The sequence below is a fragment of the Montipora capricornis genome, chromosome 14 (assembly GCF_036669925.1).
Source record: "Montipora capricornis isolate CH-2021 chromosome 14, ASM3666992v2, whole genome shotgun sequence".
Classification (NCBI taxonomy): Eukaryota; Metazoa; Cnidaria; class Anthozoa; order Scleractinia; family Acroporidae; genus Montipora; species Montipora capricornis.
In genome coordinates, this window is record NC_090896.1 from 21,456,892 (window position 1) to 21,472,479 (window position 15,588).

General features: G+C 40.0%; 1 protein-coding gene across 2 annotated transcripts in view; it reads left to right on the forward strand.

The window, feature by feature from the left end:
- The window catches only part of LOC138033638 (angiopoietin-1 receptor-like), an 84,329-nt gene extending 69,637 nt beyond the window's left edge, over positions 1-14,692 (forward strand). For both annotated transcript variants that reach the window (XM_068881428.1, XM_068881429.1), the window contains exons 9-18: positions 2,301-2,449; positions 3,486-3,723; positions 5,130-5,240; positions 6,901-7,085; positions 7,867-7,989; positions 8,861-8,931; positions 9,428-9,468; positions 10,424-10,520; positions 12,840-12,939; positions 13,590-14,692. In XM_068881428.1, coding sequence (XP_068737529.1) covers positions 2,301-2,449; positions 3,486-3,723; positions 5,130-5,240; positions 6,901-7,085; positions 7,867-7,989; positions 8,861-8,931; positions 9,428-9,468; positions 10,424-10,520; positions 12,840-12,939; positions 13,590-13,826 — 1,352 coding nt within the window. In that variant the 3' untranslated portion in view covers positions 13,827-14,692. The remainder of the gene's footprint in view (positions 1-2,300; positions 2,450-3,485; positions 3,724-5,129; positions 5,241-6,900; positions 7,086-7,866; positions 7,990-8,860; positions 8,932-9,427; positions 9,469-10,423; positions 10,521-12,839; positions 12,940-13,589) is intronic.
- Positions 14,693-15,588: the final 896 nt, after the last annotated feature.

Below are 15,588 nucleotides of genomic sequence, written 5' to 3' on the forward strand. Positions count from 1 at the left end.
TCGAATATACTGGCTGTGTAACTTCCCTGCGCGGCAAACACTTCCTAATGACTTTCCACAGAGAGTTCTTATTGCTGTTGTTATTTCTAATTTCACCCTGTGCGTATGCTTTTTCAGCATTCCGAAGCATGTTTTTTACTTCATTACGTTGCAAGTAAAAATTATTCATTACGTTGGAGGTAAAAATCGGGTCAGGTGATGTAGCAAACGGGTTGTCAGATGTAAGCACAAACAACCCGCATTCAGACAGTGTTGCACCAATCTCAGCACTGAAACATGCAGCTGCAGCCTCCTCATAGATAATGCCTCTCTGAAAATTTCTAAAAATTTTTGTGGGCTCTGGAAGCTTGTTTTTTATGCACTCCCATGTTTCACTAAATTCCTTCTTTCCATATAATCCTATAATCCCAGTCTGGTCACGGGTAGAACATGCTGCTCAAACTTAATCTCATGAAGAGGTTTCTTCTTCATTACCTCTTTCTCAGGATCCTGTTGGGCTCTGAGGGATTGTGGAGGTTTTTTGGCAGATGACATTTTTAATTCAACAAGTTTATAGCAGAGAGCCGCAATGTGCTTACAGAAACCATGCTTTCCTGGAGCACATGATCTTTCTCTTGCAGCTAATACTTTCCCAGTGAGTTTATTAAAAACCACAATACAAGAATACACTCCAGAGCCAGAGGTTATGCACTTGGCCCTCTTCATCGCCGGTCTCGTGTGCCCCTCCAACAAGAACATATTATTACATCCAGGAAGTAGGTTGATTCGGAGAGGTTTTGCGGAGGTTTCAAATTTTTTTGCCTTTGAAAAGGCATACCCATCTGTAAGGTGTCTTTTTTCCTCGGAATTTTGAAAGAACTCCTCAACAGCGGAATGCTTAACTTCAGGTATTTCCTCCAGAGACGAGGTCCAGCCCTTGGTGGGAATGGCTTCTCCATCGAGAAAATTTTCGAGTAGTCGCTCCTCTCCGTTCAGGTTTTCTTTTGTTTTTACTTCTTGGATTTTCTCATCTGGATCTTTCAGCAGCAGCGTATCGCAGCCATAATTGATGTACGACTTGATTCTTCAAGATAAAAACCAGTTTGACATTTTCGTGCCCAAGTTTTGAAAGTCGAAACATTGAAACAATGACAATTACAATTGTATAAACTTACTTGGATTTCAGGCCATTAAGGGTAAATTCACAAAAATTTCTACATCCACGGCACCTCAGCCACCTATCAGTCTCTGTTCTACTCAATTCCTCAACGATTTTCTTTAGTTTGCCACCAGTAATTTCTGATTCATTAAGCGTTGATTTGTTTTTACATACTTCGCGACCTGTCGATCTACCCATAAGCCAACGCGTGGCGCCATGTTTTTTCAGTATCGAGGATTTGGATTTGTTTTCCTGTGTGTTACTTGACATCAAATAATCATAAACGGTGTCCTAGCGAATTTGGAACCTAGATTTGGAACCCCCCGGTCCAAATTCGCTAGCGGATTTGGACTAGCGGGATTTAGTTCCCCTTCGCGGATTTTGGACCCCCAGTTCCGGCTTATTGAACTGTTTATCGAGGTAGAGTTAGAGTTTGGATTAGGAAAACTGACCAGTGCTATAAAGCATAATTCTTTTAGAAAAAGCCCAGATCAGTTAGTTTTCAGTAAAGGTTGTTTAAAGCATTCGCAGCGGCATTTCGTAAAGTAGATGCGAATTTAACTCCTTTCTGATAGAAGCTTCAATCATGCACTAGGATCTCATGGAATTGTCGAGTTAATTTTTTAATAAGAAGAAAAAGCAAAGTCAGACTCAAGCTTCAGTTAAGTTGTTTACATCACGCGCTGTGGCCTTTCGAAAAGCGTTGTTTCTTTCATAGTTCTTTTTCTTCCATTTGATAGTTTGAATGAGAGGCGCTTTCACAAACGAGGTGCCACTTATTAAACGCATTCTTACACGTTTACTTGACTACAAGGCTTAGGAAGATTTTTCCTCATTTTATGACTGAACTTTCCCAGTCATGAATTCTCGTATTCTCTTTCAGTTCAATAAGGGGAAAAAAGCAAAGTGCAGTCTCCGTAAACGTTTTTTTCAACTAAAAACAATTTGCAGAGGAATTTTATTTCCTTAATCAAAAGAACGCTTTCTTTCAGGGGGCCCAAACCGCGAAAAGGAGTCCACATCCGCTAGCGGGTCTGGACGGAGGGGTCCAAATCCGCTGTGACACCGGCACATCGGTGTTACACGGCTTGTTGGCTAATTCAGTTGATATCCTGCACATCTTCTAAAGAAAGCTAATCAATTTATCTTTTATTGCCGGCAGTTCCGCCTACAATATTAATTGTGCTCGCTGTAGTGATTCCTCTGGTGGTAATTATCATTGTTGTTGGTGCATTGGCTTACATGAAGTTCAGAAAAATGCCCAAGGAGGAGCAAAATGACGGGCCAGGAAGGCGTTACACTATGGATGAAGTAAGCAGTTTCCATTTGTTTGGGGCTTTGTGACCTCCAATTTTTGCCATTGTAAGTTATTACAGAATTGCTTACCACTGCTAGTAACAAGCCAGAAAGTTACGCTGCGTCAGGATCCCATTACCCGGAGCCTCCATCTTGCATATTAACCCTCTGAGTCAACCCTTTCCCGTATCTCTCTATTTTTAGAAGCACCTCGCAGGGGAGCTTTACTGGGTGTTTTAACAATAGCCAATCATAAGAGACCTATGGTCAGCCATTTATTACGTCACATACGTATGTGAACCACTTAACGTATGTTTTGAGTCACATCGTCACATACGTCAAAATGTAGTAGTTCTAAAAATTGAAAGATACGGGACAAGGTTGACTCAAGGGTACAATACAGATGGAAGCTCCGGGTAATTGGCTCCTGGGTGCGTACGTTATTTATTTTTCATGGTCAGAATCAATATCCCTTACGAGAATTCATTTTCAATGTTGCGTCGAACACCAACAAGTAATGAGCCACGAGAACGTAGTTATTCCAAATTTGCTTGAGGCGATACGGTGCTTATGCGAGAGCAACGATCTTTTCAGTGTCACTCCAGCAATCATTCTGCGCACTGGTGGCTCAGTTGGTTGAGCACCGGGCTGCCATTTGGGAGGTCGTGAATTCGACTCCGGCAGACAAACACTCTGGGTCTTTAAATCACTGAGGAGAAATTGCTGCCTTTGTAATGACATCTGCAAATGGTTAGACTCTCTAGTCTTCCCTTAACTGATAAACCTTAGTTCCCGTCTCACAACCCTTCAAAGTTCATAACTCTGTGGGACGTAAAAGAAAACATAAACTATTCGCACAGAGTAGGGCATGGAGTTCCCGGTGTTGTGGTCTGTCCTCTATGGTGTATCGTGGTTGGGAGGGTACGGAGATACTAGCTACATCAACTGGTACTCTAAAATCCGAACTTATATAAAGACATGATGATAATGGTGATGTCCGGAGACGTTGCGTGATTTTTTCGCTTGCAATTAGCGTGCAATTATTTCACAGATTAACGAGAGACACACAAGAAGTCTTGGTCCTCCGACTGGTGAAACCAACCTCTACGAAATCGAAGCTAATCGTCTTATTGCTCCCGAAACTGGCTTCATACGACAGTGGCCTGAAATCCCTAGAGCATATCTTAAAATCGCGGAGGAACTGGGCTCTGGTGCCTTTGGCGTGGTAAGGAAAGGATACCTGATGCGCAACAACAAGGTTATTGAATGCGCTGTCAAAATGCTGAAAAGTAAGTGTATAACAAGAAGAATAAAATGTGTGTCTTCCTTGTTGAAGCAAACTGGTATTATTATGTGAGGGAATTTAGGTTGCTTTTTTACGATTTTGGACACTATTCAACTGCCTGTTGCGGTATATAGAAAGTGAAAACAGGCAAATACGGTAAAAATATGTACTGTCTGCTGAGGATGTGACAAAGCACTAAGATTGTGTTGCGATGTTAGGGGTGTAGTGATCCATGTAACGCATTCTCGAGCTTGAGATCAGTTTTTGGGAGCCTGGTTCTTCCAGGTTGTTCTGTTTCCTTACACACCTTACAAAAAATGTCTTCGTTGAAGGGGGAAGAATCCTATTGTTCACTAGCATTAATTTTGGTACAGGTGGAGAAAGTAAACTACTCTCACTTGCTCTCTGCTTCCTTTAATTTTAGTCTCCAGCCTTATTAATTAAGCATTGTGGGTGTTCTTTACTCACAGCTCGTGAAATACTTCTACTTTATCCATAGACCAATTTAAATTGGCTAACTCAGTGTTGTTCACTAACCAATTCAAATCTTCCGAGGTTAAGCTTTCTTGCGGTGTATTCTATTTGCAGTACAATGTAGCAGTCATATTTAAATGATATGGAAATACTTGGCAGAAAACGTTTTATCCTCAAAGGGTTTGAATTGGGTACAACTTTGAGTTTGTCGAATTGGTTTATTACACATCCATAAACAGTGAAGTCTTAAAAGAGACCACATCGCAGTTGTTGACGTGATCTGGACAAGCATGCAAGAATTGCTTCATTGCTGCTGTCAGATCTCATGCAAATCTTAAGTTTCCAAATACTAAGCGGACTGACCATTTGTGCCTTTGGCTTTATCACTGGCACCATTACAGAAAACACGATTAACATTAAAGGCAATTACGGAAAATGGAATCTATTTCAAAGTCTTAAGCCGAGTACGATAAAAGCCAATTGCATTTTGATCGATTTGTTACAAAGAACAACTTCTTGGCATTACTTTCAACAATCTTGGAAATCAGTAATAGCTGATGAAAAATAAATCTACGCTTTTACTCTTGAAATTTTGGTACACAGGCCGAGTTACGATAAAATCTCAATTTACAATGTACATCGATTGCAGTAGGTTCTCGCGTAATTATTTGTAACTTTAAATTTATCTTTCTTTCTACAAAGGCAATTAAAATTATTTCTGTAACAATATCGCCAACAGTAAAGCATTACAGCTAAGAATCTTACTTGGCGTACAAAGAACACCCACAATGCTTACTTTTAACGAAAGAAACAAATCTTTTGGCAAAATGACGGATCATTTTCACCGTTGTTAAAATTATACGATATTGGCGTTTCTCGTGGTAACAAAATACGATTTCGTACGATGATATTGATCATGGTGATTAACTTTTCCAGGGCACGGAACTGAGAATGAATTAAGAGATTTGTACAATGAACTCAACATTATGGCCTCGGTTGGCAACCATCCTAATGTCGTTAGTTTGATTGGCGCATGCTCAGAGGACGGTAAGTGATGCAAGTTACTTGGCTTCTCCAAGTAACTGTCTGTGAAAATATCCCTCTTGCGCTGAGCTTGGCTTGGCAACACTGCATAGGGTGCTTTGACAGACTGTTTAATTTTTTTCTTACTTTGTAACTGCATTCATGTTTAAGTTTATTTTTGAAACTGACAAGTATTCCCGTTTTAAAGGTTCAAACTTTATAGTAACAAAATTTAAACTGATGAAATACTAGGATTTTCCTTCTTACGAAAATATCATATCTTCGGCACCGCGGGTCGTCATGGTAACTAACACGGTTAGCCAATAAAACGCGAGCTTCCTCTTCATTGTAAAGGTAAAGGTAAAGGTACACGTTATTTAACGTCGGCAGTTCCTTTACTCTCTAGAGAGTACTCTCCCAGGAAGCCGACGGTGCGCTCATTTTACCCCCCCCCCCCCCCCCCCTCTTTCCACCAGTGCTCCGTTTTAAGGGTATTTAAAGCTACTTAGGCTACACTGAAAGGAAAGAAGTCGAAACAAGGATGTTAGATCCAGGGATCGAATTCAGGACCTTATGCACCAAGGCCGCGCACTAACCGACTGTACCACCCTTGCTCCTGATCCTGTAAGATACCTTTGTGCTGTAATATAATTCTTCTCTACTATATAAACATTTATAGTGCACAATCTGACATTATCATGATTTGTTTTTCATAACTTTCATATATCGTTTCATGTTACACAACATCATGCGTGTTTTAGCGATTGGTGACCACTTTTTCACCTTCTCGAAAATGAATAAAACAAGTTGTTTTTAATCTGGACATCAATATCTATATAATAAACAAAACATTACATGGCCGCTTGGTGATACGAATTTTATCTTCTCGTGCTAATAGTACCTCTCACTCGTCCGCTGTATGCGCTCACTCCTAAGAGAAACTATCAGCACTCCAGGATAAAATTTGTATCACCAAGCGGCCATGTAGTATCCTTTATGTGTATACCCTCTGCCAAAGTTACGATTTTTTTTCCTTGTCCAAGAAAAGTAAAGCTACTAGTCTAGCCTTTTGCAAATGTCAGAGGAACCGCAGCACTTCTAGCCTCTGGCCTGTTACCCATTTCTTTGAACTTACCCGACCCTTACCACCCAACATATTCAGGCAGCAGTGAGAATTAAAAACTTAAAGTTATAAAAAATAAATCAGCTGACGAACCAAGAAGGAGACCTAGAGTTGCGTAAAATGTAGTGTTGGCAAAATATCTTCAATAAAGAACTCGGGTAAATAACGTACTTGAGTACACGGGCCGTATTCCAAAATGGCCACCATTTTAGTATTCTTTTGTTTGCTTGCAAATTAGTCGTGGTACCTCGTTCAAGGTTAAATATTCTTTTGAGTTTTTAGCTTAAGAACGAGGCAACAAGGGCTATTTTGCAAGCAAACAAGAGAATACTAAATGACGGGCATATTGGAATTAGGTGTATTTGTCAGTGCTTTTGTGGGAAACCGAGGCAGAATGCTGGATTTTACAGGCCACTCATTAATTATTGCAGGCTAGGTTGCCAAAGAGAGCATCATACATCATGTCTTTGGCTACGTTGAAGTTGTCCCCACTTTCGATAATCAAAATCCTGGGTAAAGAAATACATATTTTTCTGTAGTCCGCGTTGTTCTTTGTGTTAGGTCCTCTGTGGGTTGTAGTAAAATTTGCTGAGAATGGTTCTCTGTTGGATTACATACGAAAACATAAAAAGTATCCAGACTATGTAAACACCATGGAAGAGGAGGTACAGGAACTAACGAACCAGAAAATTTTGCGACTCGCTTATGGCATCGCAAAAGGAATGAATCATTTAGCAAAAGTAAAGGTAAGAAACAAACAAGAATTATACTGTGTTGTCGGGCCAACTTATGTACTGAAAAACAAAGCAGTAACTTAAGTTCAGCCTTCTGTAGTGACGAAGGCAACTGGAAGAGTCAGTTATTTTCCGTTTTGTCGTTACCACATTCAACTCAAGAGGAAACACAGCAACATGCTACTGACATTATTATTGTGAATGACAACAGCTTTATTTCCGGTTCCCATCATTAATTTCCCAAAAGAACTTGTAGCTACTGAGTTCTTTCTTCCTCTTCCTTTAAATGCTAAATGTAAATGCTTTGTTTATAGTGGAAGAGCACTTACAGTAGCTATCAAGCTAGTTCACAGGCACCCCACTTTTAATAATCTGAGAGAAACACTTCAAGCTTAGTAGAAACAAGATTAAGAACCCCAACTGGCATGAGGCAACCAGTTGGCTATTGTTTACAAAGCGTGGTAGAGTTAAATCAGGGAAAACGGGAAACAAATTCAAACCAGAGGTTAGAACGACGGTTAGAACGGGATTTGAACTCGAGGTGAGCAACCGGATGCAACCACTGGACCATGCCGCCTCCTCCATATAATTCGGGCATTTAGACATTGGTTGAAGAGTTCTCTGGAAATCAGCAACGTCTAAGGTTAGATTCCAATGACGCCCGAGAATATCTGCAACCTAAAAACTGCACAAGCGCGGCCAATATAGTCACTGACATCAGTGTCTTAAGGCTGTTAAGGTTTAGGAAAGCGACTCATTATATGTGTGCTGGTCCTTTGATTTTTCTGTGTAGTGCGTCCACCGTGACCTGGCCTGCCGGAACGTGTTGCTGGGAAAAAACCTCATTCCTATGGTATCGGACTTTGGACTTGCACGCGACATATACGAAAGAGGAGCTTACGAAACTACATCCGGGGTAATATTTATATCTCCTTTTTTGTGTGTGTGCTTATATTTACTAATTTATATTTTTAACTCTCTATGTGAAATGCAACTTACGTCGTTTATAAGTGGGATTTTTAATGTAGCGGTCATCTTCATGTTTGGATATTGTTAACAAAGCAAGTCTTTGAAAAACATACTTAACAGTTAGAAATTTGCCGAAAATATAACCTAACCGATCTTTCCAGTTCCAGCAACTCAAGCCACTGTCAGCCTTTCCGACTTATTTAACTTGTAGAATTTGAAAATTAAAATTTTTTCGTCTTTTTTTTTTCGAAAAATTGAGGTATCTAAGCCCTTTTGTTCGCAAGGCTAGTAGGGTGGTCCTCGTGATGAAGTTAGCTTAGTAACTAAGGTTGAAGGATAGGCACGGGTACAAGCCCTAGCCAGATAAGGCTACCCTATCACATGGGTAACTACTGTAGACGGTTGAGTTTGCATCATTTCGGCTTTTTCATATCTTTATTCGTGGAGTTGAATTATAATTTTGTCACTGTCCTTCACGTTCATCGTGAGATTCTGATTTTGCGGAAAAACAACATTTTTTTTGTAAACGTTTAGACAAATGAAACTGTAATTTCAGTCTTGTGTGGTGACGCTAGTCCATTTCGTCGATTAATGAAGCATTGAAATATTACCGGGGTAAGAGGGCCATCAGCCTTATCATTGATGTTATCCTACCTCCTTGAAACGAAACACCTACAGTGTCTTGCATTGCCCCGTGTGTTGTAGTAAAATGGTGCTTACAGATAATAGTTGATGCAACCGCTGGCTTGCTTTTCGTGACCAACTTTGACCATGGAACCCCATTATATACCACTGAGTATTTGTGTTCATTTTGTTAGGGTAAATTACCAGTTCGTTGGATGGCTCTGGAATCACTTCAGGATTATTCATATACATCAGAGAGTGATGTGTCAGTAAAGTGTTATAACTTCTAGATTATTATTTTTTTTGTTAGAAAAATTCGTCAAATAGAACCTTGCTGTCAAAAAATGTAACTTTTTGAGCGAAAGTACATGGGCGAAAGGTCAATAGTGGCAGTGTTAAAAATTACAAGGCATTACGGAGTTCACTTCAACCCAAGCGGGTATAAGCCACGGAGTAATTTGGCCTGCGTATGTTTTCTCAATGTCTCTCACCTTAGTGAGTTGACCTTGAGTATAGCTGCAGTGCAGGATCGCGAGTTACCTTCACAGCTCATCAGTGATTATTAGTTTATCAAGTCTCATTTATAGGAGGAATGAACGATGATTAAAGTACCATAGAACAGTAGACTCCTTATACACGTTTCAAATGGCGCACCCAATAACCTTGCGCTTCGGAGCGTTTGTCCTCACGTACTTTATCCTGGCCGGGGAGATTGTTATCAGTGTTACGTGGTCAGCTGTTTTGTTTCTGTGTTGTTTCAGATGGTCGTATGGTGTGGTGTTGTGGGAAATAGAGACTCAGGGTGAGCTTTGATATTATTGTTGATTTATCTGCTAAGAGCATGATATATGTTCTGCAAATGATGTTCCACCTGGCAGTCACCACTGGTCCTACTTTAGTCTTAAAGATAATGTTGTAGAGTCTTTTTTCTAATTTCTACTAATCCTGCTGAAATAGCTCATTTTATTGCACAACTGAATTCCTCTAGGGCTAGCGCCGTGGGCCCTAACAGTATTCCAGTTTTCCTTCTGAAAATTCTGATAGATTACATTGCTGAACCACTTTCTCATCTAATTAATGTCTTTAAATTCTGGAATTTTTCCTGATAAACTTAAGCTAGTTCAGGTTACTCCTGCATATATTTAAAAAAGATAATTATAGACCAATTTCAATCGAAAAGTCAATGTACAAACGAATTTATAAATTCTTACAGAAGCACAAAGTATCTTGAAGTGATCTTGATTCTAATCTTACCTGGAGAAATCATATAAACGATCCTTGTCAAGAGACTTCAAAATAACTGTTGATATTATATCTAAAGTTAGATACCTTGTTAATTCTTACATTCTTGTCACGATCTGCTATTAATTTACCTTTTTTTGATTTATGGAGTCCAAATTTGGGGACTTACCCTTCCATCTTATCTAAAACCACTTCAGGTGATTCAAAAAAGACTTATGAGAGTTATCAGATTGACATCTACTTGGGTAGTCCAGTCTTCTGGCAATTTCCTTTCCTTTTAATTTCTTGTTATTTTGTATTTCAGTATAACTTAAAGATTTCATTTCAATTACTGTAACCTTGTAAATAGGCTACGAAGTAAAATAAAGTTATTATCATTATCATTATCATTATCATTATCATTATCATTATCATTATCATTATCATTATCATTATCATTATCATTATCATTATCATTATCATTATCATTATTATTTCAAACGCATCTTGATCCCTCTATTCGCCTTTCCTATCAGGTCAAGTTCCATACGCTGCCTTAGGAGGACAAGAAATTGTTGAGACATTAAGAAGGAGGGAAAGACTTCCAAAACCGGATGGATGTACCGATGAAATGTAACGGCGTCTTCAATTCAACATAATTATTTTGTTGTCTCTGGCATATATTTATTAGTCGCAAAGTACTGAAATGAAAGATCGTCGCAGTTAGCTGTTTGTTTATTTTGTTTATTTGTTGAAGGAGGTTAGTATATACAGTCTAAACCCGTTAATACGGTCCTCAATGGGCCTAAAAAAATTGGCGGTATTACCGGGGTAGGGTCAAACTTCATGACTAAGGCACCGTTTACACGAACGCAGTTTCACATCGACACGGTTTTATGACTTTCGAAACCGCGTCAAAATCGATGCGGTTTGGAAGTGTTAATACGAAACCGTTTTCGCCAGAAAATCAAAGTCGTGATGGAAAAAGCGAGCGCTGCACTATTTGCCAAATTCACCATTTTGAATCGAACAATGCAAATTTCGGGCCAAAATAGTAACCGTATTTAAATCGATGCGGTTTTGCCGTTTATTCGACAGATGAAACCGTATCGTTTTGAAAACGCTCTACTATCGGCAGCGTTTTCAAATCAACCCGGTTTCGCCTACGGTCTCGATCGGTGTCGTGTAAACAGAAGGCGTAACCGCATCGAAAACGATGGGGTTACAAATGTAACCGCGTTCGTGTAAACGCTGCGTAAAGGTACCGTAATGACTAATATCGCATTGGCACTTTTCAAGTAAAGCTGTGATCCTCGCAGTTATGAAGGCAATTTTAGCAATTGCGAAGAGATGCCAGAAAAATTCAGGACTTCAACGTGGTTTGAAACCCGTGACCTCGCTATACCGCTGCGATGCTAGAGCCAACTGAGCTATGAAGCCACTGACGTTGGGAGTTGGTCATTTGTGGGTTCTAATGTTCCCGTGATGAATGAATGAACGTGAAATTATGCATTCAAAGAAAAGAGTTAAAATATGCATCTACTTTAGGAAATGCCGTAGGGCGTGCTTTAAACAACATTTACTGAAATTCAAGTCTAGCTTCGCTTCTTCTCCTCATTGAAAATTAATACGAGAATTTATGACTTGACAAGTTTGGTTATAAAAAAAGGAAAAATCTTCTGAAGCCTTGTAATCAAGTAACTTCTAAGAACGCGTCTTCCAACCAAGAGGTGTTACTTCAAAAAGTGGCACCTCCTTTGTGGAAGCGCCGCCCATTCAAACTATCAAATGGAGGAAAAAGCAACGCTTGTCGAAAAAGCCTCAACGCGTGCTTTCAACAACTTCAGCTGAAGCTTAAGTCTGACTTTGCTTTTTTTTTCTTTATGAAAACGATAACACGACAATTCTATGAATTCCAAGTGCGTTATTTCAGCTTGTGTCAGAAAGGAGTTAAAAATCGCATCTACATACTTTTATACGAACTGACTCTGTACCGATCAACAGTTAAATAAATAAGCTGTAATATGGGGGGGGGGGGGGGATTAGACCCGCTAGCCGATTTAGTCCCCCGGGGGTCCAAAGGCAGTGTAGCCCAGTGGTTAGGGCGCTTGCCTTGAGATCTGGATATCCCAGGTTCAAGACCCGCTCTGACCACTCGTTGAATTTTTTCCTTGTAGTCCCTGTTTCAACTTCTCAGCTGCACTTGTAAATACCCAACTGCCTGCCGGGGGTGGGGAGGGGGGGTCCAAATTCGCTAGGACACCAGAGTTCCACTGTATTGCCAGACAACAACAACGGGGACTACATCCCCTACTCTTCTCGAACAGTGTGTGGATTCTTTAAGGTAATATTAAGTACTCAGAATAACGACTCCGAGAAAACTTGAAAGTCTTATCGTTTGCAGATGGAATTACAAAGAAAGCACTTTCCCCTTAGTTATTTAAAACCCTACGTGTTAGTCTGACCGTGGTTGGAGCCCGCGACCTCCTGCACCCAAGTTAAGTGTCCTCTCGACTGAGCCATCTGGCTGACCATTTGCAAGTGACAAGTAAGCATGAAAAAAGGCCAGGCTTACTTACCTAACTGCCATAATCTTCCAAACTTTCATTTTATGTTCATTCGTCAATTTAAATATATGACACTTAATATATTCTAAATTCAATTCATTCACTTCTAGTGGGATATAACTTGAACTCTGAATTGATCAGCTCCCAGGTGGCTTGGTATCTTAGTTGGTAGAGCAAGTGCAGCGCAATTGCAGGGTCCTGGTTTCCAATCCTGTTCAAGCCTGGATTTTTTCAAGCTTCCTTTGCAACTGCTTTAAAAGTTGCGATGATCTTAGCTTTAATTTCATGGTCATTGCGCAGTTCAAATATATGACATTTCATATTTTCTACAATTACCGCAACTATCAACTTATAACATGTTTTGATTTTCTCTGTTTGTTTTTAGCTATGACATCATGTTAAATTGCTGGCACGCTAACCCGAAACAAAGACCAACATTTGAAGAGCTTGTGCATTTGACAGACACATTGTTGACTGCAGAGGCCGTAAGTATATTTAAAAAGAGATGATCGAAAAAATGCGGTTTTTTTTTTCAGCGATCGGTCAGCGTTGATAATTTGATTTCTATCAAGTGCGAGTTGTGCATGCCGGTATATTTTTTGGTGTTACGCCGTGGCAGTTGGGAGAACGAAAACAGCTTCCTACATTGCTTTGAATGTATGGTTGTTTTGGCTACGTAATCCATTAAGAGGTCATCGATCCAAACTTTTCACCCATTTGGGTAGCATTTTTCTATTCAAACAGCAACGTTGTGAGCATATAATTCTGCTGTAATCGACCAATCGAAATGTTGTTAACGCAACAACTAGTTCAACCAGAGTTGGCATTCGTACACTTACCAGTCATTACAGAAATGTAGTAGTTTCAGGAGATGATATTATCAGTGAGAAGCTGCACTGGCCTTTTAACAAGGTGTTGCAATTTTGAGCTGGTTTATTTGCCAGCACAATCCGCAGGAATATTGGTGTCTCAATTATTCGACAGTTGTTTTGACACAAAAGGGTCGCTCATAACCAGCCTCTTTCAATAATGGTGCACTGAATCATTTATGCACCAACGATTGACAAAGGTTCCTCTGCCTGTTTAGCTTGTTGATCATGGCAATCATACCACCTTTTTGTACATTTTCTGACAGAATTACCTGGAGGTAGTAAATGAAAACCCGGCAGATGCTGAAGATGACACTCCTTATGATGAAATTTCCTTTGCTAGAATCCCCGAAGAATACTATTTGCCGCAAGAAGTAAGGGGCCATAATCCAGTGCAGGGTCAACCAACTGCTACGGCAAGTGGGGATATATCCAACAATCAGGTTGCAGTGCTTCCCCATGAAGAAAAAAGCTCCAATGGTGAACAGGGCACCAGTCTCTGAGTCAGAGCGTTCCCTCCTTCCGAGAGGACACTACTGTTGTGCATATAAACACTACCAGTCTAAGAGATTTCTGTTCCAGAGGAGCTTTCTTGCATTAGTTGTCTGCGGCTTGTAGCTACAGAAATCAAAATAACATCTTTGTAGAATTATCCATTTTCAGTACCAGGTGAATATATCCACAAATACACAAACAAAATAAATAAGAAAGGGAAAGGGAGGGGAAGTAATTGACGAGCTAGAAAGTTTCCAAGTTTGGGTGTTTGATACTTTTCGCCCTATTCGTTCGAAAATAATCTGCTGCTATTTGCTATTCTTTTTAATGCACGCTAAGGAGTCCTTTTGGCCTGGCTCATAAACAAAATGTTTACACTTGCTCACAAAGCCAACAGGGTGAAATTAGCCGGGGGAATTGGAGTAGGGCTAAAAATCGAAAAAAGAGCGTTCAGTAAATGAATCTGTCCTATGCCCAGTTTATGACTAAGTGCATGTGTGACTTCTATAGCTTAGTGGTAGAAGAACTTAAAGTCGTAAGATCATAGTAGTTCGACCTCTATTAGTCACTAGCAATTGACAACCCGACTCATTTCGTGTATATTGGATATGTGTCTGTGCTTTGCAGCAATGGCGAAGAAAGTACATATTAATAACTGAGTTCGAGGCGATCTTTGATCGTCGGGAGATAAATAACTTTGAAATAGCGCTTTCAATGTTAAAGTACGTTGATGACAATACGATCCTAGAGGTAGCTTAAGCCAAGACATAAATATCACGTGAAATCGTGGAAATATGTTTCCGGAAATTTTCAACTTTTTTTCTAAATATTCCGAAAATTTCTGCCTTTATTTCAATAAATAATACAGCCCATATGGAAGGATTTATTAATTTTGTTTCAATTTCTGTCTGTAAGTAGCATCTGACTTAAAAATCTGCTTTCTTTCTCCATTTTTCTGGGAAAAGACGTGATTTCAATAGTTTTTCCCAAAAAATATCCGGCAGGAGCCCATCAGTAGGAGCCTCCTATTGTACAAATAACTTTCTTGAGTTTGCAGCTCTAATTAAAGGTGTTCCCCTAGGTTGTCCGCATGAGGAGGCGATCCAAGATGGCGGCCGAATGCGGGAAACAAGACTCAAAGTTTTGAAAACGCCTCCCCGTTCCCTTTTTAATTGTTATTAACGTTTACCATGACAACGAATGGCGCGAAAATGGTTCTAAAAATAGATAGGTCAGCAAAAACGCTATTTCATAGAAACAAAGTGGGAGATGGAGGCTCCCCCTACTGATGGGCTCCTGTAGCCGGATATTTGTGTCTAGGGCTAAGGTAGCTGCATAAAGGGCCAATGAAGCGTCGTGCAAAACTTGGTCAGTGGACTTTCTCGAGACAAAGCAGCAGAGGTGGCTATCAGTTGAATGAAAGTAAGTGCGAGGAGCTAAGGATCAGTCTTGCAAAGAATAAACCGAACGGCAAGCCTCCCGGCAGAGATAGAGACTAATGTTAGAACTGAATGTCACTAATGACGTAAAACGGAATGTACATATATTTTTCTTGTATTTTTATGACAACTAAAACCAACCGAGGGAGTTGTCGTAGTTTTATGTCCCGAAAAGCACGAGGAACTTTGTACCCGAACGATGTGACAGAGCTGAATAACGAAACAACGACGTCATTGGCTTGCGGAAAGAAAACGCGGGCTCATCGAGTTTGAGTTCGAGCTAGAGTTCGACTTTGCGTTTGAGTAGTAGTAGTAGTAGTAGTAGTAGTAG